Source organism: Triticum aestivum, chromosome 1D, assembly GCF_018294505.1.
Source record: "Triticum aestivum cultivar Chinese Spring chromosome 1D, IWGSC CS RefSeq v2.1, whole genome shotgun sequence".
In the NCBI taxonomy this organism is placed as follows: Eukaryota; Viridiplantae; Streptophyta; class Magnoliopsida; order Poales; family Poaceae; genus Triticum; species Triticum aestivum.
The window spans coordinates 332,067,310-332,087,661 of record NC_057796.1 but is presented as its reverse complement, the minus strand read 5'-3'; the positions used below and the strand labels follow the sequence as shown (position 1 = coordinate 332,087,661).

General features: G+C 47.0%; 1 protein-coding gene across 1 annotated transcript in view; it reads left to right on the top strand.

Moving 5' to 3' along the window:
• The window catches only part of LOC123159167 (uncharacterized), an 80,962-nt gene extending 74,799 nt beyond the window's left edge, over window positions 1-6,163 (top strand). Inside the window, exons 6-8 of the mRNA XM_044577000.1 lie at window positions 2,665-4,324; window positions 4,412-4,928; window positions 5,048-6,163. Coding sequence (XP_044432935.1) covers window positions 2,665-4,324; window positions 4,412-4,928; window positions 5,048-5,370 — 2,500 coding nt within the window. The 3' untranslated portion in view covers window positions 5,371-6,163. The remainder of the gene's footprint in view (window positions 1-2,664; window positions 4,325-4,411; window positions 4,929-5,047) is intronic.
• Window positions 6,164-20,352: the final 14,189 nt, after the last annotated feature.

The following is a 20,352-nucleotide window of genomic DNA, read 5'->3' as shown; positions in this document are numbered from 1 at the left end:
ATATTTTGGGACAGCTGGCGCATAACACAGCAACGGTCGGAAATTTGAGTATCAAATTCCTCAGGGCTATCATGTTCCTCACTGTGTAGGCAATCCGCACTGGCGAATTCCTAACTCCTCAGTCAGAACAAATTCCTCAGAGACCAGAAGAACTTCGTCTCTGTCACTGAAGAATATGACTGAACTGTATGAGATTTCCAATGGCTTCACTCGAGGGGATTGGTAGGTGTAGGATTTTGAGTTGAGCATCACATGGAAAATTTTCCTTAGTATTTCCTCGACCCCCTTTAACAGTACGGTGTTACCTATGACTTAAGAAAGAGAAAATGAAACTACGAAAACAAAAGTCTTCACGCTTCATGTTCCTCAAACGAATACCAAGTCTTCAAGGTCACACCAATTTCTTCACTTTCAAAGTCTTCAGAAAATCTTCAGAAATCCAAAGTCTTCAGTCGAAGAACTTCATTTTTAGGGGTCGACTTTCTCTGTAAATATCAAACTCCTCATAGACTTATAGACATGTCTACACTCATAAACACATCAGTCCCCTAACCTATAAGTCTTCAATACACCAAAATCACTAAGGGGCACTAGATGCACTTACAATCTCCTCCTTTTTGGTGATTGATGACAATATAGGTTAAGTTTTCAACGGGGATAAACATATGAAGTGTAAATACTGATATTGAGGAATTTGATTGCAAGATATAGAAGAACTCCCCCTGAAGATGTGCATAGTGAGGAATTTGCTTTTGAAGCAATGCACACTTGAAGAGTTGAATCATGGAGATCTCCCCCTATATCTTGTAATTCATACACGCATTTGACATAATATATGAAGAATTTGAAATGCACGATGAAATATGGCGACTGATCTAATTCAGCATGCGTGCAATAACATCAACGAGGAATAAGCATGCAGAAGAAACATCAAAAGTATCAGGCCACCATAGAGTTTAAGTTTACAACTCGATCCAACAAAGTCATCAGAAGAACGAGAGTTGTAACTTTAGAAAAAACGCCCATAGGATAGACCCGCTTGAAGACTAACTCAAATTTCTCCCCCTTTGTCATCAAATGACCAAAAGGTTAAAAATGAGGACTAACGCCCCTGAAGAATATCAAGGTGATGAAGGAGAGTCAGCGTTGTTGGGGTCGTTTGTTGATGTAGGGCCTGCCGCAGTGTCGTCCAAGTCTTCATGTTCATCAGTGTCACGTGATGAAGAATAGGAGCTGGCCACCAAGGAAGGAACCTTGACCTTCTTGTACTTCTTCGGAGGAGGTGCAGCCCAGTCAAGATCTTCCTTGAGACCCATTTTCTTCAGATCTTCTTCACCATATATGTGCGACAGAACATCCCAGGTGAGGTTGAGGGTTTCATGAAGGTAATAATGGTTTTTCTTCACTGCATTGTGAGTAGCAGTCATGTTGTGAAGAATTGAACCAAACTGACGCTTGACCCATTTATGATTGCGATCAACCTTCTGGTGAAGACTGAGGAGAAGCTCACGGTCAGTCATCACCCTGGGTGATGTGCCTTGAGGATTTTGCTTGGGTGCGTTGGCGGCAGAGTCATGGGTGGCAGAGTCATCATTGGTGGAGTAGGATGCAGCCTTGCGAAATTGGCCATCCAATGGACGAATGCCTTCATCAATTACAGCAGTAGCCTTGCCCTTTTCATCAGCTGAGGAAAATGTCCTTTTGACGACTTCAATCGGGGGCAAGTAGCTGCAATGGTTCAGTGTATCAGCTTTGTAGTTGAGTGAAGACCTTATTCTGATGAATCTCATAATCCATGGTGCATAAGGCTTCAACTCAAATGGTGACATTGCGACATTGGCCAGAGTCCTCCTGAAGAAATCATGGAAGTTGACGGGAACGCCATGAATGATATTGAAAAGCAGATTCTTCATGATGCCAACGACTTCTTCTTCATTTGAGTCGTGGCCCTTGATAGGACTCAATGTCTTCGTCAGAATGCGATAGACAGTCCGAGGCACATACATCAATTCCTTCACAAGGAATTTTGTTCTTGGGGCCTGACCTGGCTTCAAAGGCTTCATCAGCACTTGCATATAATGATCGGTAAGCTCAGGTTCATTGTAGACGCAACAAGCACCTTCAAGGGGCGGACTGAGAGGCAAAACACGAAGCAATTCAGTAGCTGGTGCTTTGTAGTGAGTGTTTTCAGATATCCAGTCCAGCACCCATGAATTCACGTCTTCAGAGCTGCCGGTGATGTGCAGAGTTGCATAAAATTGAAGAATTAGCTCTTCATTCCAATCACATATGTCAGTGCAGAAATTTAACAGTCCAGCGTCGTAGAGAACACCGAGGATTGGCCCAAAGCATGGCAGAGATTCCATATCTACGTGAGGAATGTGCTCATGATCGGGCGCCCGCTAAGCAACTAGAACTATGCAAGGGAGCCCGGGCTGGCGAGTGGCGACACATCATCTGTCCTATCCACCGGCAAAGCAAGCCCCAGGACGCTTCTAAAAAAATATAAATTTTCTATCGAATGTACAAATGATTCCTCAGTAAAATATACGTAGATTTCTATATGATCCGGGGCTACAGGTCAAAAGAGTTTTTTTAAGGATGTCAAAAGAGTATTCTAATAACTGCCAAAAATCCTGTAAAAAACATTTAAAACCTTTTTAGGCAAAAAAAATTTAAATTAAGAGGCCTTAATCAAGGGCGATACCGATATGGATGCGCACCTGCCCCTTCCTCAAAGCCCAGAACCCCAGACCGGACCACCAACCCCACCGCCACCGCCATGGCCGGCGGCGAGCAGCTCCTAGTCCAAGAGTCCGCTGTCCCAGTCATCTCCAGCGGCGCCGACTCGTCAACCCCGGCCGTTCGACTGGCCCACTTCCTCCACCCCCGCGCGGGCGCCGGCCAGCGCCCCCCTCTACCCCCTCCGCCCCGCAACGCCGGCCCTATTCTCACCGACGGGCTCCAGGTCGAGTTCAAGGGCTGGGCGGAAGCTCCAAATCTGTGGACGCGGTGGGTGGCCAAGCTCCGCCCGCGGTGCGAGCCCCTGTGGCGGAAGCTTGGGATCCAGGACGCCGTCCTCGCGACCACCTACCGGGTGCGGCGCGACGAGCGCGCGATGCTCCAGCTCGCCGCCATCTGGTCCGCCGAGACCAACACGTTCGTGTTCCCCTGGGGCGAGGCGACGGTGACGCTGGAGGACGTGGCCGTGCTCGGGGGGCTGCCCTTGCTCGGCAGGCCCGTGCGCGCGCCGCCGAAGGGCGCGCTTCGCGAGGATGTGGAGGCGCTCGAGGGCGTTCGCCGCGCGCTCTACCAGAGCGACAGCCAGAGACCGGACCACTCCGCGTGGGCGATGCCGTTCCTTGAGCCCCCGGCAGGAGAGGGGCCCGCCGCGGGCGACGGCGGAGCCACCGGGTTACTGGAGCACGGGGCGTTCCTGGCCATGTGGCTGTCGCTCTTCGTGCTGCCGGCGCCGCCGTTCGACGTGGTCCGGGCAGAGGTGCTCCCCGTCGCCGCCCGGCTGGCGCGCGGCGGCTGCGTGGCGCTCGGACCCGCCGCTCTCGCCAGCATCTACAGCGACCTCTCCGCGCTGAACCGCTACATCAATCTGGACAAGAGATACCAGCCGTTCGTGGGGTGGGCGCCGCTGCACATCCTCCAGCTCTGGGTCTTGGCCAGGTTCCCGGAGCTTCGCCCTGAAATGGCGACCACTCTCGACCCCGTCGCCCGTCACCAGCCTTGGGCCGCCCGGTGGCACCAAGTCCACAAGGGAATTGACCCCATAAATCTTCACAGAGTGTTCATGTTGCCAATGGAGTTTGAGTGGAGGCCCTATGGAAGCTTCACCTTTGCTCCGTCTCCCAGGAAGAGTTGCTCTTGGGTTCATGGCCGGGACATGGCAAGAAGTCTACAACTGCTATCCTTTGCACAGTGTCTGCGTGCTTGCGAGCTTGTAGGCATGCGCTGCATTGAGCAGTACAATCCTCATCGTGTTGCAAGGCAGCTTGGCTTCGATCAGGACGTGCCTGGGTCTGTTGCCCGTGTTAACTCAGACTGGAAGATTGCTTGGGGAACATACTTTATGGAGCCTAGCAATTTCGCCTTCATCGTTCCGCAGTATACGCTGGCTGTGACGTTTGAGTACACACGATGGTGGAGGCCGTACGCTTCTGGGTGTGATACTGCCATTGATAACAACGTAAATCCGAAAGAATTTCCTGTTTTGGTTGGCCCAAGGGACAAAAACATGGAGGTGCTTCATGATGATAATTCGGGCAAGAAGCAGCATGTGCTCCCAGGGATGTCTCGGCCAGATACTTTTGAGGTATTTTTTTCGAGATTAAATACTTTCGAGGTTTCACAGACTGACATTCCTCTTGTTGAAAAACTCAATGGCCTGGACACCATTCAGGGTACCCTGGAACATCTTGTGGAAGTTGCCCGGTCAGCACAAATTGCGGATAGTTTGACCCTGAGATGTGTAAGAAAGGGCACACAAACTAAAAATGTGAAACAAGCTTCACCTGATGTCTTCGCTAAACAGAATAGCAGCTCAGAACATGGTGAAGTAGCTCCCCGTCACCTTGTCAAGCGAGCAGTAAGCACAACCAACAGAAAAGCTATTGGGGCAACTGTAGGTCATGTGCAGCCCAGTCTTGAAGACATCGTGGTGATGCTTGATGAAGAGTTCGACGAATCAGTGGGCAAGGAACATGAGGTGGGTGCAACTGTAGGTCATGCGCAGCCAAGTCTTGAGGACGTCATTGTGATCAGTGATGAAGAGTTTGACGAATCAGTGGGCAAGGAACATGGGGTGGGTGCAATGCCGAGGGAAGGTAATGAAAAAGCTAATGAAGATGCATCAGCATCAAACCAACAATCAGATACCCTTATGGAAGACTGCACAGTGGTCAACAGGAAGAGCTCAGGTATGAGAATTCATGAAGTGGCAGTTCTATTTATCAATCCAGACAAAAGGCAAATTAAACATCACAACAAACTAGTGCTAATGCAGCCTTCCTTTCTGTTATCTTAAATTTTTTTGTAGGAAATAATAAGATGTATTCTTGCAATCCAGTAGATGCAAATCCTGAACTGGTCGAGAGGGTTTCAACTAAAACACTTTACTATCTTAGACCAATTGGGCCCGTGAAAGATGCTCAGGAAAGAGATGCAACTGGAACGAATACGGATCAAGGAGCTTACCTACCAAGACGTGAAGTTGGGACGAGGGAAATGATTGAGGAGGCTTCTGCTGCTCGAGAAGCTGAAAAGGTTGTGTTGCAAAAAGTAATTGATTCTCTGAAGGAAGAGATTGCAGCAGCACAGGCCCTTGGGGCCTTGAGGGATGGAAGCCCCTCAAAAACCTGAGGCGTGACTTCACTTGGTACAGGTTTGTTGCTAGACTTCGGTATCAGCTATAAGCTGATCTTCTTGGCCTTTAGATTAACTTTGGTTCCTTGGGCCCTTCATCGTAGTCTGTCCATGTGGTGAAACCGACATTTACGCGTCCGGGGAGAGAGGGAGGGAGGATGGATGAATGCTCCAAGGCTGGCAAAGGAGGAACATGACTATCTACGAGGCAACGCTTGCAGACATTAAGCATCGGTCGGCACCTCTTGATGTGTGCGGTCGTCTCGTGCGTTTAGCGCTGCCCACATGACACAGTGAAGTTCATATGATTCATGTGGTTGTGTCTCAGAACCGAATATACTCGCAGGCTACTGATACAAAGATGGTTTTCTTCCTGCAGCGACGGAAGGACCAATGACCAGATCCAGAGGTTGAAATTAGGGGATGCACAAAGGAGAGTTAATTCTGAGAGAAATTAACAGTAGTGGTAGATGATAATGTTATCTGTAGTTCTGTGATCTGCTTGATAGCTTTAATGAAGAGCTGGCCCTGTTTGGCTGTCTGCCTTTCATGCATGAGAAATCAAGTGCTCTATGCTGAGAAGGAAACTGTCGACGGATATAAGAACAGCTTATGCCTAAAAACTGCAAGTTAGTAAGCTAGGCGCATGTGTTTTTGATATTATTATGATACTATGATTGCTTAGACCAGCTTACTAATAATTTACCTGATCGTTCTGTTGTATTTGTGAAATTCTCCTTTAGTCCATATTTATTACTAGTTTTGTTTTCAATTGTGAGTCTTTTTCCAAGCCTCTCTTGTAAAGCTGGGATCAGTGTGAAATGCTAATTCTCTCTTGAACTGATTGCACAAATTGATGATGCTCGTCCTCGCTGCCTTTATTATGATTTGTGACTAATGATGAAGCTCATGTATAACTGTAGCATGTGAGAAGTTGCTCTCTGAGCTTTTCTCAGATAGTGGTAACCTCTTTGTCTATTTTAACTAGCAGCATGATTTGGACTAGTGAAGGTCTAGGATCCTTATTTAATCTTGGCAAATTTTAAGCTTGGTTAGAAGTAGTCGAAAGTTGTTTCTATAACAACAGCATGCGTAAGAAGGGTTCTTAATCTTGATGTAACAATTTTTAGCCTATAATTTACTAAATGTTTAAAATTATGACATCTTGTCGAGGCTTTATCGTCTTGTATTATGTTGGAAGTCGAAACTGCAAACTGCCAAGTTCTATTTCCACTTTCCAGGTGAAATGTACTTTCTTCTTGTCCAAGTGTGCGCATGAGGATAATGCTGATTGTTGAAGAGGTCCACTGTGATGTTGTGACACAATGAACATGTTGAGTGTAAGCTATATGGATGAAGATGAATGTGAAAGCACCATTTTTGGATTAGATACAGTGTCTTTCTTGTAAATCCCACTTTGCAATTATATTTAGAACTCCCAAGTTTTTTTTATACTGCCAACTAGTACTATTTTTCAGGCACTGTATACTTTCTTCTTCCACATGTGCATATTAAGATAGTGATGATCACTGAGGAGGTTGAGTAGAGGATAGCAAGGCAGCACAGATGGCAAGATGCACTATGATGTTGTGGCATGATGAACTTGTTGAGCATAACTATATGGATGAACATGAATGTTGGTACAGGTGTGAAATCACTGTTTTCGAATTAGATGCATTCTCCCTGCTGTAAATCCCACTTTGTAATTGTATTTCGAATCAACTAATCTTTTATGTGCAGAGTTTGCTGCATAGTGATTTCGTTTTTGAAGACCATCGCAAGAGGTTGTGATATATTATTATTTTAGAAGCTGGATATGAATTATGCTTTAGAAAAGCTAGATGCCCATGTGTTCTTTCGATCGTTGGAAGTTATATTAATAAATTTGTGTTCTCTTATAATTTGTCTTGAATGTCCGTCTCATTATTTATCTTGATACTTTCATTTCAACAACTTTAATATTTATTCTAGGGCACCTTGGAAGATCTTTTTCCCTGTGTAATACCCAGTCTAGGGCAGGTCTAACGGAAGTCCTAGTATATTTGGTGGCAACGTCGAGAGGTTTCAAAAGGAGAACATGTTGCATGTAATTTAAAAAAAAATCCTACGCTAACGCAAGATTTATCTAGAAGATACATAGCAACGTGAGGGGGAGAGTGTATCCACGTACCCTCGTAGACCGAAAGCGGAAGCGTTTGACAACGTGGTTGATGTAGTCGAACTTCTTCTCGTTCCGACCGATCAAGCACCAAACGTATGGCACCTCCGAGTTCTGCACACGTTCAGCTCAATGACGTCCCTCGAACTCTTGATCCAGCAAAGTGTCGAGGGAGAGATCCATCAGCACAATGGCGTGGTGACGGTGATGGTGAAGTGATCCACGCAGGGCTTCGCCTAAGCACTACGTGAATATGACCGGAGGCATAAACTGTGGAGGGGGGCGCCGCACACGGCTAGGAATCAATGTTGTGTCGCCAAGGGGTTCCCTGCCCACGTATATAAAGGAGGGAGAGGGAGGAGGCCGGCCCTAGGGGGCGCGCCATGAGGGGGGTCCTACTAGAACTCCCAGTCCTAGTAGGATTCGCCCCCCCCCTCTTATTCCTTCTCATGGAGGGGGGAAAGGGGGAAGGAGAGGGAGAGGGGGAAAGGAAAGGGGGGCCGCGCCCCCTTCCCCTTTGTCCAATTCGGACAGCCCATGGGAGGGCGCCACCCCTTGTGGGCTCCCCTCTCTCTCCCCTATGGCCCATGTTGGCCCATTACTTCCCCGGGGGGTTCCGGTAACCCCTCGGTACTCCAATAAATATCTGAAACGTCCCGAAACCATTCCAGTGTCCAAATACTATCGTCCAATATATCAATCTTTACCTATCGACTATTTCGAGACTCCTCGTCATGTCCGTGATCTCATCCGGGTCTCCGAACAATCTTCGGTCACCAAAACACATAACTCATAATACAAATCGTCATCGAACGTTAAGCGTGCGGACCCTACGGGTTCGAGAACTATGTAGACATGACCGAGACATATCTCTGATCAATAACCAACAACGGAACCTTGATGCTCATATTGGGTCCTACATATTCTACGAAGATCTTTATCGGTCAAACCGCAATAACAACATACGTCATTCCCTTTGTCATCGGTATGTTACTTGCCCGAGATTCGATCGTCGGTATCCTCATATCTAGTTCAATCTCGTTACCGGCAAGTCTCTTTACTCGTTCTGTAATGCATCATCCCGTAACTAACTCATTAGTCACATTGCTTGCAAGTCTTATAGTGATGTGCATTACTGAGAGGGCCCAGAGATACCTCTCCGATACTCAGAGTGACAAATCCTAATCTCGATCTATGCCAACCCAACAAACACCTTGCGGAGACACCTGTAGAGCATCTTTATAATCACTCAGTTACGTTGTGACGTTTGATAGCACACAAGGTGTTCCTCCGGTATTCGGGAGTTGTATAATCTCATAGTCAGAGGAATATGTATAAGTCATGAAGAAAGCAATATCAATAAAACTTAACGATCATTATGCTAAGCTAACGGATGGGTCTTCTCCATCACATCCTCCTCCTAATGATGTGATCTCGTTCATCAAATGACAACACATGTCTATGGTCAGGAAACTTAACCATCTTTGATTAACGAGCTAGTCTAGTCGAGGCATACTAGGGATACTTTGTTTTGTCTATGTATTCACACATGTATCAAGTTTCCAGTAATACAATTCTAGCATGAATAATAAGCATTTATCATGATATAAGGAAATATAAATAACAACTTTATTATTGCCTCTAGGGCATATTTCCTTCAGTCTCCCACTTGCACTAGAGTCAATAATCTAGTTCACATCGCCATGTGATTTAACACCAATAGATCACATCGTCATGTGATTAACACCCATAGTTCACATCGCCATGTGACCAACACCCAAAGGGTTTACTAGAGTCAATAATCTAGTTCACATCGCTATGTGATTAACACCCAAAGAGTACTAAGGTGTGATCATGTTTTCCTTCTAAGAGAAGTTTAGTCAACGGGTCTGTCATATTCAGAGCCGTATGTATTTTGCAAATTTTCAATGTCTACAATGCTCTGCATGGAGCTACTTGATACGTCTCCAACGTATCTATAATTTTTTTATTGTTCCATGCTATTATATTATCTCTTTTGGATGTTTAATGGGCTTTACTAAGCACTTTTATATGATTTTTGGGACTAACCTATTAACCCAGAGCCCAGTGCCAGTTTCTGTTTTTCCCTTGTTTTAGTGTTTCGCAGAAAAGGAATATCAAATGGAGTCCAAACAGAATGAAACCTTCGGGAGCGTGATTTTTGGAACGAACGTGATCCAGGAGACTTGGAGTTGAAGTCAAGGAAGCTTCGAGGTGGCCACGAGGCAGGGAGGCGCACCTGCCCCCTGGGCGCGCCCCCACCCTCATGGGCCCCTCGTGGCTCCCCTGACCGACTTTTTCGCCTATATATATCCATATACCCTAAAACCATCGGGGAGCAGAATAGATCGGGAGTTCCGCCGCCGCAAGCCTCTGTAGCCACCAAAAACCTATCGGGACCCTGTTCCGGCACCCTGCCGAAGGGGGGGGGACCCTCACCGGTGGCCATCTTCATCATCCCGGCGCTCTCCATGACGAGGAGGGAGTAGTTCACCCTCGGGGCTGAGGGTATGTACCAGTAGCTATGTGTTTGATCTCTCTCTCTCTCTCTCGTGTTCTTGAGGTGATACGATCTTGATGTATCGCGAGCTTTGCTATTATAGTTGGATCTTATGATGTTTCTCCCCCTCTACTCTCTTGTAGTAGATTGAGTTTTCCCTTTGAAGTTATCTTATCGGATTGAGTCTTTAAGGATTTGAGAACACTTGATGTATGTCTTGCATGTGTTATCTGTGTTGACAATGGGATATTCACGTGATTCACTTGATGTATGTTTTGGTGATCAACTTGTGGGTTCCGTGACCTTGTGAACTTATGCATAAGGGTTGGCACATGTTTTCGTCTTGACTCTCCGGTAGAAACTTTGGGGCACTCTTTGAAGTACTTTGTGTTGGTTTGAATAGATGAATCTGAGATTGTGTGATGCATATCGTATAATCATACCCACGGATACTTGAGGTGACATTGGAGTATCTAGGTGACATTAGGGTTTTGGTCGATATGTGTCTTAAGGTGTTATTCTAGTACGAACTCTATGATAGATCGAACGGAAAGAATAGCTTCATGTTATTTTACTACGGACTCTTGAATAGATCGATCAGAAAGGATAACTTTGAGGTGGTTTCGTACCCTACCATAATCTCTTCGTTTGTTCTCCGCTATTAGTGACTTTGGAGTGACTCTTTGTTGCATGTTGAGGGATATTTATATGATCCAATTATGTTATTATTGTTGAGAGAACTTGCACTAGTGAAAGTATAAACCCTAGGCCTTGTTTCTACACATTGCAATACCGTTTACGCTCACTTTTATCATTAGTTACCTTGCTGTTTTTATATTTTCAGATTACAAAAACCTTTATCTACCATCCATATTGCACTTGTATCACCATCTCTTCGCCGAACTAGTGCACCTATACAATTTGCCATTGTATTGGGTGTGTTGGGGACACAAGAGACTCTTTGTTATTTGGTTGCAGGGTTGCTTGAGAGAGACCATCTTCATCCTACGCCTCCCACTGATTGATAAACTTAGGTCATCCACTTGAGGGAAATTTTCTACTGTCCTACAAACCTCTGCACTTGGAGGCCCAACAATGTCTACAAGAAGAAGGTTGTGTAGTAGACATCAAGATCTTTTCTGGCGCCGTTGCCGGGGAGGTTAGCGCTTGAAGGTATATCTTTAGATCTTGCAATCGAATCTTTTTGTTTCTTGATTTAGCACTAGTTTAGTTTGTAAAAGAAAACTACAAAAAATGGAATTGAGTTTGCCTCATACGCTTCGTCTTTTTAATATCTTTCGTGAGAATGATGGAAAGGAAAATTGTGCTCAAATGCTAGAAGAAGATCATTAAAATGTTTGGCACTAAATCTTTGAATGATGAGCATGATTGCAATGTTATTAGTATGAACTCTTTGAATATCCATAGTTCTAATGATGATTGCACTAGTTATGATGAAAATATCTATTATAAGCATGTCGATTTTTGTGGAGTGCATAGAGTTTGCAATTACATACCAAATAGGGAAAATAGATTTTGCAAGAGGCATAAGTATTTGGAAACTAAATGGTTGCAAGAAAGGCTAAATGTTAGTGATGAAAATTTAAAATATCTTAGCCATACATGTGAACTTTGCAATGAACATGGTCATTTAAATATCAAATGCAAATTGTTTGATGATCGAATCGTGTCCGAAAATTGTGATGACTTGATTTCCCTTGCACATCATAATGAACTTAGTTTGCTTTTGGGTTATGAAGAAATGAAACGTCAAACTAAGCTTATTCCAGAATATAACCTCAAGAAATTCCTCGATATTGATCTAGAAGAAATTTATATGTATTGTGCGGTGAATTGCATTGAAAATCCCTATATTGCCAATTACATAAAGAAAAGAAAACAAATAGAAGATGAAGATAATACTAACGAAAGGGAAGAGACTTCCCAATATTCTCCTATTATTTCTTATGATGAATCAGGTAATGAGGAGGAGCCTTCTATTCAACCAATCTCATTAATAAAGAGCTCCAAAAAGAGGATTGAACCCACACATGATGTGAAGAAGAAAAAGAAAAGACGGAGAAGTAAAGGTAGAAAGGTATCTCTCCCAAATGATGTTGCTCCTACTACTCATTGTGATGATGATAATTGCTATACTATCGGTGCTATCCATACTATTAATGATGAGAGTGATTATGCTTATGATATGAAAAGGCCCAAGCTTGGGGATGCTATGTTTGATGAGAATGACAGTTTTGAAAATATATTTGCTGCAACTAATGTTTGTCCCAAGCTTGGGGATGCTATGTTTAATGAAGATGATATTTTTAGCCTCCCAAGTTTTGATACGCAAATTGATAATGATGATAGCATACCTCCTACTTATGATGATTATATTGATGAAAGTGGGTTTGGAAGAGTGTGAACTTTAGGAAGTAATAATCCCACTATTTTGGAGGATGTTGAATCTTATAATAATTATGAAAGTCGATTTGGAGAGGTCATGACTTATAATAATTGATAAACCTAGGTCATCCACTTGAGGGAACTTTGCTACTGTCCTACAAACCTCTGCACTTGGAGACCCAACAACGTCTACAAGAAGAAGGTTGTGTAGTAGATATCACTACTCTAGCTATCGGAGTTATTGGCCATGGGTAGCCTCATCTGCCCCCCATGACATTTCAAGACATCGGGGCCGACTGCGCCCCTCAAGCCTCAGCGCAAGGGTGTCGCCTTCTCATGGCCGGCTGGTCCAAGCGGCCGGCTGCGAGAAGGCGGAGGACCTCAAAAGACGGCCAAGAAGCGGGCCGCCTTCTAGCAAGCTGTGACGCCCCCAATTTGACCGTACACTAATCATGCACGCAAATGTGTACGATCAAGATCAGGGACTCACGGGAAGATATCACAACACAACTCTAAAACATAAATAAGTCATACAAGCATCATAATACAAGCCAGGGGCCTCGAGGGCTCGAATACAAGTGCTCGATCACAGACGAGTCAGCGGAAGCACAACATCTGAGTACAGACATAAGTTAAACAAGTTTGCCTTAAGAAGGCTAGCACAAACTAGGATACAGATCGAACGAGGCGCAGGCCTCCTGCCTGGGATCCTCCTAACTACTCCTGGTCGTCGTCAGCGGGCTGCACGTAGTAGTAGGCACCTCCAGTGTCGTAGGAGTCGTCGTCGACGGTGGCGTCTGGCTCCTGGACTCCAGCATCTGGTTGCGACAACCAGGTAGAAAGGAAAGGGGGAAAAGAGGGAGAGAAGCAACCGTGAGTACTCATCCAAAGTACTCGCAAGCAAGGAGCTACACTACATATGCATGGGTATATGTGTAAAGGGGCATATCAGTGGACTGAACTGCAGAATGCCAGAATAAGGGGGGGATAGCTAGTCCTGTCGAAGACTACGCTTCTGGCCATCTCCATCTTGCAGCATGTAGAAGAGAGTAGATTGAAGTCCTCCAAGTAGCATCGCATAGCATAATCCTACCCGGCGATCCCCTCCTCGTCGCCCTGTTAGAGAGCGATCACCGGGTTGTATCTGGCACTTGGAAGGGTGTATTTTATTCAGTATCAGGTTCTAGTTGTCATAAGGTCAAGGTACAACTCCGGGTCGTCCTTTTACCGAGGGACACGGCTATTCGAATAGATAAACTTCCCTGCAGGGGTGCACCACATAACCCAACACGCTCGATCCCATTTGGCCGGACACACTTTTCTGGGTCATGCCCGGCCTCGAAAGATCAACACGTCGCAGCCCCACCTAGGCTCAACAGAGAGGTCAACACGCCGGTCTAAATCCTATGCGCGCAGGGGTCTGGGCCCATCGCCATTGCACACGTGCACGTTGCGAGGGCGGCCGGAAGCAGACCTAGCCTAGTGGCGTTCCAGTCCAATCCGGCGCGCGCCGCTCCGTCGCTGACGTCAAAAAGAGCTTCGGCTGATACCACGACGTCGAGTGCCCATAACTATTCCCGCGTAGCTGGTTAGTGCGTATAGACCAAATGGCCAGACTCAGATCAAATACCAAGAACTCGTTAAGCGTGTTATGTCGAAGTAACCGCGGACGCCGTCCAGGGCCAGGCCCACCTCTCACCTAGGCGGTCTCAACCTGCCCTGTCGCTCCGCCACAAAGATCCACTTGCGGGTACTCCTACGAGCCGACCCGACTTTAGTCACCACATGTGTCATGTATAGAGTATATAAGTATATACCCGTGATCACCGCCCAGGTGATCACGGCCCGATAGTATAGCACAGCAGACGGACAAGAATGTAGGGCCACTGATGGAAAACTAGCATCCTATACTAAGCATGTAGGATTGCACGTAAAGGTAACAACAGTAGTAGCAAGGATAGGCTATGCATCAGGATAGGATGTCGGAAAGCAGTAACATGCTACACTACTCTAATGCAAGCAGTATAGAGAAGAATAGGCGATATCTGGTGATCAAGGGGGGGCTTGCCTGGTTGCTCTGGCAAGTAGGAGGGGTCGTCAACTCCGTAGTCGAACTGGGCAGCAGCAGTGTCGGTCTCGTAGTCTACCGGAGAGAAGAGGGGGGAAGAAACAGTAAATACAATGCAAACATAAGCATGACGATGCGTGACATGACAATGAACAGTGCGAGGTGTGTCCTAACGCGACAGTAGGTGGTACCGGCGAAGGGGGGGGAACATCCGGGAAAGTATTCTCGATGTTTTGCGTTTTCGGACAGACGGACCGGAGGGGGAAAGTTGCGAGTTCGATAGGTTAGGGAGGTGTGGTGGACGAACGGGCTACGTATCCGGATTCGTCTCGTCGTTCTGAGCAACTTTCATGTACAAAGTTTTTCCATCCGAGCTACGGTTTATTTTATATTAAATTTTAAAGATTTTATTAATTTCTGGAATTTATTTAATTATTTAATATATACATTATCCGAAACAGTGTTGCGATGACATCAGCATGACATCATGCTGACGTCAGCAGCCATCTGACACGTGGGTCCCACCTGTCATAGACTGATTAGGGTAATTAGGGTTAACTAATTAATTAACTAATAATTAAACTAATTAATTAAATTAGATTAATCTAAACAGGGTTAATTAACTAATTAATTAATTAGTTTTACTTTTATTTTATTTCTTTATTTATTCATTTATTAATTTTTATTATTAATTATTATTATTTATTTATTATATATTAATTTTAAATTATTTTAAAAAAATCATTTTTCGTTCTGAGAGGTGGGGCCCCTAGTCAGTGGCACACAGGGCCACCGCGGGGCGGTTGCTAGCGGGCGCCGGGTGCGGGCGCACCCGAGCGGGCACTCGCCCAGGCCAGCCGCGGCGCGGGACTGGCGAGGCACGGTGGGGCGCCGGCGACGCAGGGAGGCAGGGCCGTGCGCTCACGGGGCCGGGCAAGGACGGCGACGTGCGGGCACGATGGAGGCGGGGCCGCGGTGAGCGCGGCCGAGGCGCGAGCCCGGCGGGTCGAGCGCGTACGCGGCACGGGCCGAAGGCCGCTGGGGGTAGAGGGGGCTCCGGGTGCCGGAGCACGGCAACGGGCAGACGAGGCGATGTGGTCTGGTGACCGAACGCGGCCACGGCGGGCACGCACGCAGACAATGGCGGGGTGAGGCCAGCACAGGGAGGAGGCCGCGGCCTTGGGGCGGTAGAGGGCGCGGGACGACGGGCACGGCCGGTCGGTGCCGCCCGTGTCCAGGGCGCGGCCCGCCCGCGGTGAGCGCGGGGCCGGAGCGCGCGGGGCGCGGCGATGGTCGCGGGGCGAGGGAGTGCGTGGAGAGGGGGCGGGAGCTCACAGAGGAGGAGCAGGGTCAGGGCAGCGGGGCGCGAGGAGGAGGACGGAGACGACGGTGCGACGAGGAGGCAGGCTGGCGGGGAGGTCCGGTGAGGACGAGCTCCGGGCGGCGACGGCGTACTGGCGCGGGGTCGGCGGTCTCCTCTCGATCCCGATCTGGATCAGGGGAGGGAGGGGGAGATATTTCGTGGGGGGGGGGAGTGTCGGTGGGGGGGGGGGGTACTGCGGGAGTGGATAAGGGGAGAGTAGGGGTGGGCCGGCCGGCTGGGCCTGGGGGTTGGCCCAGTTGGGCCAGGGTCCAGTGGGGGGGGCTCCTTGTCCCTTTTTTTTGTTTGTTTTCTCTTTTGTATTTTCTTTCTTTTATTTATTTTCTTTTCTGTTTTATTTCAATTTAAATTATTTAGGCATTTTATAAAAATGTGTTTACTACACCATATTTACTTATGCAAAATATGGCATCTCCCGAACATTTTTGTTTTAAATTTTGAAAAACTTTTATCGTTGACATTAATTTGAATTTGAATTTTTAAACGGTTTGACCTAACGGTAGATTAGCAAAGTAACCGTGGTGACGTGGCACCGTTAGCGTGGGATTACTGTAGCTTGATTATCCGGGCGTTACAATACTCCTCCACTACAAGAAATCTCGTCCCGAGACTTAGGAGGTAGAAGGGAAAAGCGCGGGGTATTCTTCGCGCAGACGATCCTCTCGTTCCCAAGTGGCTTCATCTTCAGAATGGTGCGACCACTGGACTTTGAGGAACTTGATTGCCTTCTGACGTGTGCGGCGTTCAGCTTGGTCGAGAATGCGGACCGGATGCTCCTTATAGGAGAGGTCCTGCTGCAATTCGAGCACTTCATGATCCACTGCTCGGATTGGGTCCTTGAAGCAACGGCGGAGCTGTGACACATGGAACACATCGTGAACCTGAGAAAGGTTCGGCGGAAGCTCCAGTTGGTATGCCACTTTTCCACGCCTTTCGAGAATAGTGAATGTGCCAATATAGCGAGGAGCTAGTTTGCCCTTGATTCCAAAGCGGTGAGCACTCTTCATTGGTGTGACTCGAAGATAAGCCTTTTCGCCAGGTTGATAGACCATGTCTTTATGATGACGGTCATACTGACTCTTCTGACATGACTGAGCAGTCTTGAGATTCTCACGAATAATGCGGACTTGTTCTTCGGCATGTTGGATAATATCCGGACCGAAGAGTGGACGTTCCCCAGTTTCTGACCAGTTCAGAGGGGTTCGACACTTTCGTCCATATAACACTTCGAAGGGGGCCATCTTCAGACTAGCTTGATAGCTATTATTATAAGAGAACTCAGCATACGGAGAGATTCCTCCCATTTCTTGCCGAAGGAAATAACACAAGCTCGAAGCATGTCTTCGAGAACTTGGTTGACGCGTTCAACTTGCCCTTGCGACTGAGGATGAAATGCAGTACTGAATGACAGATGAGTTCCCATAGCTTCTTGGAAACTTGCCCAGAATCTTGAAGTGAATAAGCTGCCACGGTCTGAGCTGATAACCAATGGAATACCGTGGAGTGAAACAATCCTGGACATATAGAGCGTTGCCAGCTGACTAGCAGTGATCGTTTCTTTGACCGCCAAGAAATGTGCAACTTTGGAAAGCCGGTCAATGACGACAAGAATAGCATCATTACCTTTCTGTGATTTGGGAAATCCAGTGACGAAGTCCATCTCAACATGGTCCCATTTCCATTCAGGAATAGAGATAGGTTGCAGAGTTCCAGCAGGCCTTTGATGTTCTGCTTTGATACGACGGCAAACGTCACACTCAGCAACATAACGAGCAATGTCTTGCTTCATATTAGACCACCAGAATCTCTGACGGATGTCTTGGTACATCTTTGTACTACCAAGGTGGATACATAGAGGTGTATCATGAGCTTCTTTCATAACTTCCTGTGTCATATCCAGGTTTTTCTCTGCACATGGCACCACTAGGCGGCCCTTGAAGTACAAAGTGCCATCTTCAGCAATAGTGAAGAATGAGGGCCTTCCTTCTGCGAGGTAGCGCTTAATCTTGTGGGCTTCAGAGTCATACTTCTGTAGCCTTTTGATGCTGTCCACGAGATCTGGTTTAGCAACTAGGGTATTGAGGGAACCCTGAGTAACAACGTGGAGGTTCACCTTGCCAAACTCCTTAGGAGGGGGAGCGAGTGCGCCCGGAGGAACAATATGGAGGTTCAGCTTCCTGAATTCTTCAACAAGCGAGGGCTGAACTTTGTGAACCTGGAGGTGGTTGCAGTAAGACTTGCGGCTCAAGGCATCAGCCATTACATTAGCCTTGCCTGGCGTATAGGAAATACCCAAGTCAAAGTCTGCAACAAGCTCCATCCATCTCTGCTGGCGGAGGTTCAGGTCTGGCTGAGTAAACAGATACTTCAGACTTTGGTGGTCAGTGAAGATCTCGCAACGATTACCGAGAAGGTAATGTCTCCACTGCTTCAGCGCATGAATGACAGCAGCAAGTTCGAGGTCGTGAACTGGGTAGTTCTCTTCGTGAGGGCGCAATTGCCGAGAGGCATAAGCAATCACTTTGCGGTCTTGCATTAGGACACAGCCTAATCCTTGACGGGAAGCGTCGCAGTAAATGACGAAGTCCTTCTTAGTATCAGGTGGAGCTAGAACTGGGGCAGAAGTCAACTTGTCTTTGAGTGCCTGGAAACTTTCCTGACATTTGTCTGTCCATTGGAACTTGACGCCCTTATGCAACAGGTTAGTCAGAGGCCTGGCGATCTTGGAGAAGTTCTCGACGAATCGACGGCAATAGCTGGCGAGACCGAGAAAACTTCTGACTTGCTTAACGTTCTTGGGAGGAGTCCAATCAAGGATAGCCTGGACTCGTTCAGGGTTGACGGCAATACCATCCTTAGAGATGACATGCCCAAGATAGGTTACTTCCGGTAGCCAGAATTCACATTTGGAGAACTTGGCATATAGTTGATGCTCTCGTAGCTTTCCAGCACAAGTCGAAGATGTTCAGCATGTTCTTCTTCGTTCTTGGAAAATACCAGGATATCATCCAGATAAACCACGACGAACTTGTCGAGGTAATCCATGAATATATAGTTCATCAGACGAGAGAAGGTGGCTGGAGCATTGGTTAAACCGAAAGACATGACGGTGTACTCGTATGAACCATATCGAGTCACGAAGGCGGTCTTTGGGATATCCTCTTCGCGAACACGGATCTGGTGGTAACCCAACCTCAAGTCGAGCTTAGAGAACACTGATGAACCCGCCAGTTGATCATACAAATCATTGATCCGAGGAAGAGGGTATTTATTCTGAATGGTAGCTTGGTTTATAGGACGGTAGTCTTGAACTAATCGGTTTGTCCCATCCTTCTTCTTGACAAAGAGAGAAGGTGCTCCCCAAGGAGAGCAACTTGGGCGAATGAATCCTTTGCGAAGAGAATTGTCGATTTCCTCCTTAAGCTCAAGGAGTTCATGCGGCGGCATCTTGTAGGGTCGCTTGGCTATAGGAGTGGTGCCTGGTTTCAAGTCGATGATGAATTCGACAGCTCTAGCAGGGGGAATCCCTGGAAGTTCTTCAGGAAAGACGTCGAGGAATTCACGCACGACGGGAATGTTTTCAATGCCCTCGAGTGGTGCAGCGTTCAATGCATTCAATGCATAGAGCCTTGCCTCGGCATTTTGCACCAGATGGGCTTGGTAAGTAACTATCTCATCTGAAGGGTGTAGCAGATGGACGGTCTTAGTGGTGCAAACGATTGAAGCAGTATGCGCTTTTAACCAATTCATTCCCAGAATGAGATCAATGCTACAGGACTTCAGTACGATGGGAGAGACAAGAAATTCCAGTCCTTCGATTTCAACGGGGACGTCGTTGCAAATCATGGAGGTTCGACATTGGCCCGCAGGGGTGTGTACTAATAGTGAAGCATTCATGTCTTCGCTTCTAATGCCATGCATGAATGCAAAATCTTCTGACATGAATGAATGTGATGCACCTGTATCAAATAAAACGGATGCTGGTACTGAATTTACGAGGAGTGTACCCATCACAGTAGCAGGCTGGTCTTGAGCTTCGTTGAGATCAACGTGGTTGGCATGAGCACGACCATAAGACTTAGCATTGTTGTTGCGGGGCTGGTTGTTACCACGGCCAGTTGCTGGAAGGGCCAGTTGATTCTGGTTCTGGTTGCATTCTCTAGCACGGTGTCCTGGTTGACCACACCTGAAGCACAAGCCATTATTGGGAGTGGGAACAGGGGCTTGGGACGGTGGAGCTGGAAGTCTTGACTGCCTAGATGGTGGTGGAGGCAGACGAGGTGCAGCATAGGTCTGCCTTGGGGCAGATGCATTTGGACGGTACATGCTGTTCGGGATCCATATCTTACGCTTCTGTGAGGGCGGGCCCGAAGATGAGCCCGTGTCACGGTTGCGCCTGTGAGAGCTCTGGTATTCCTGCAGACCAGTTTCGACATTGATGGCCT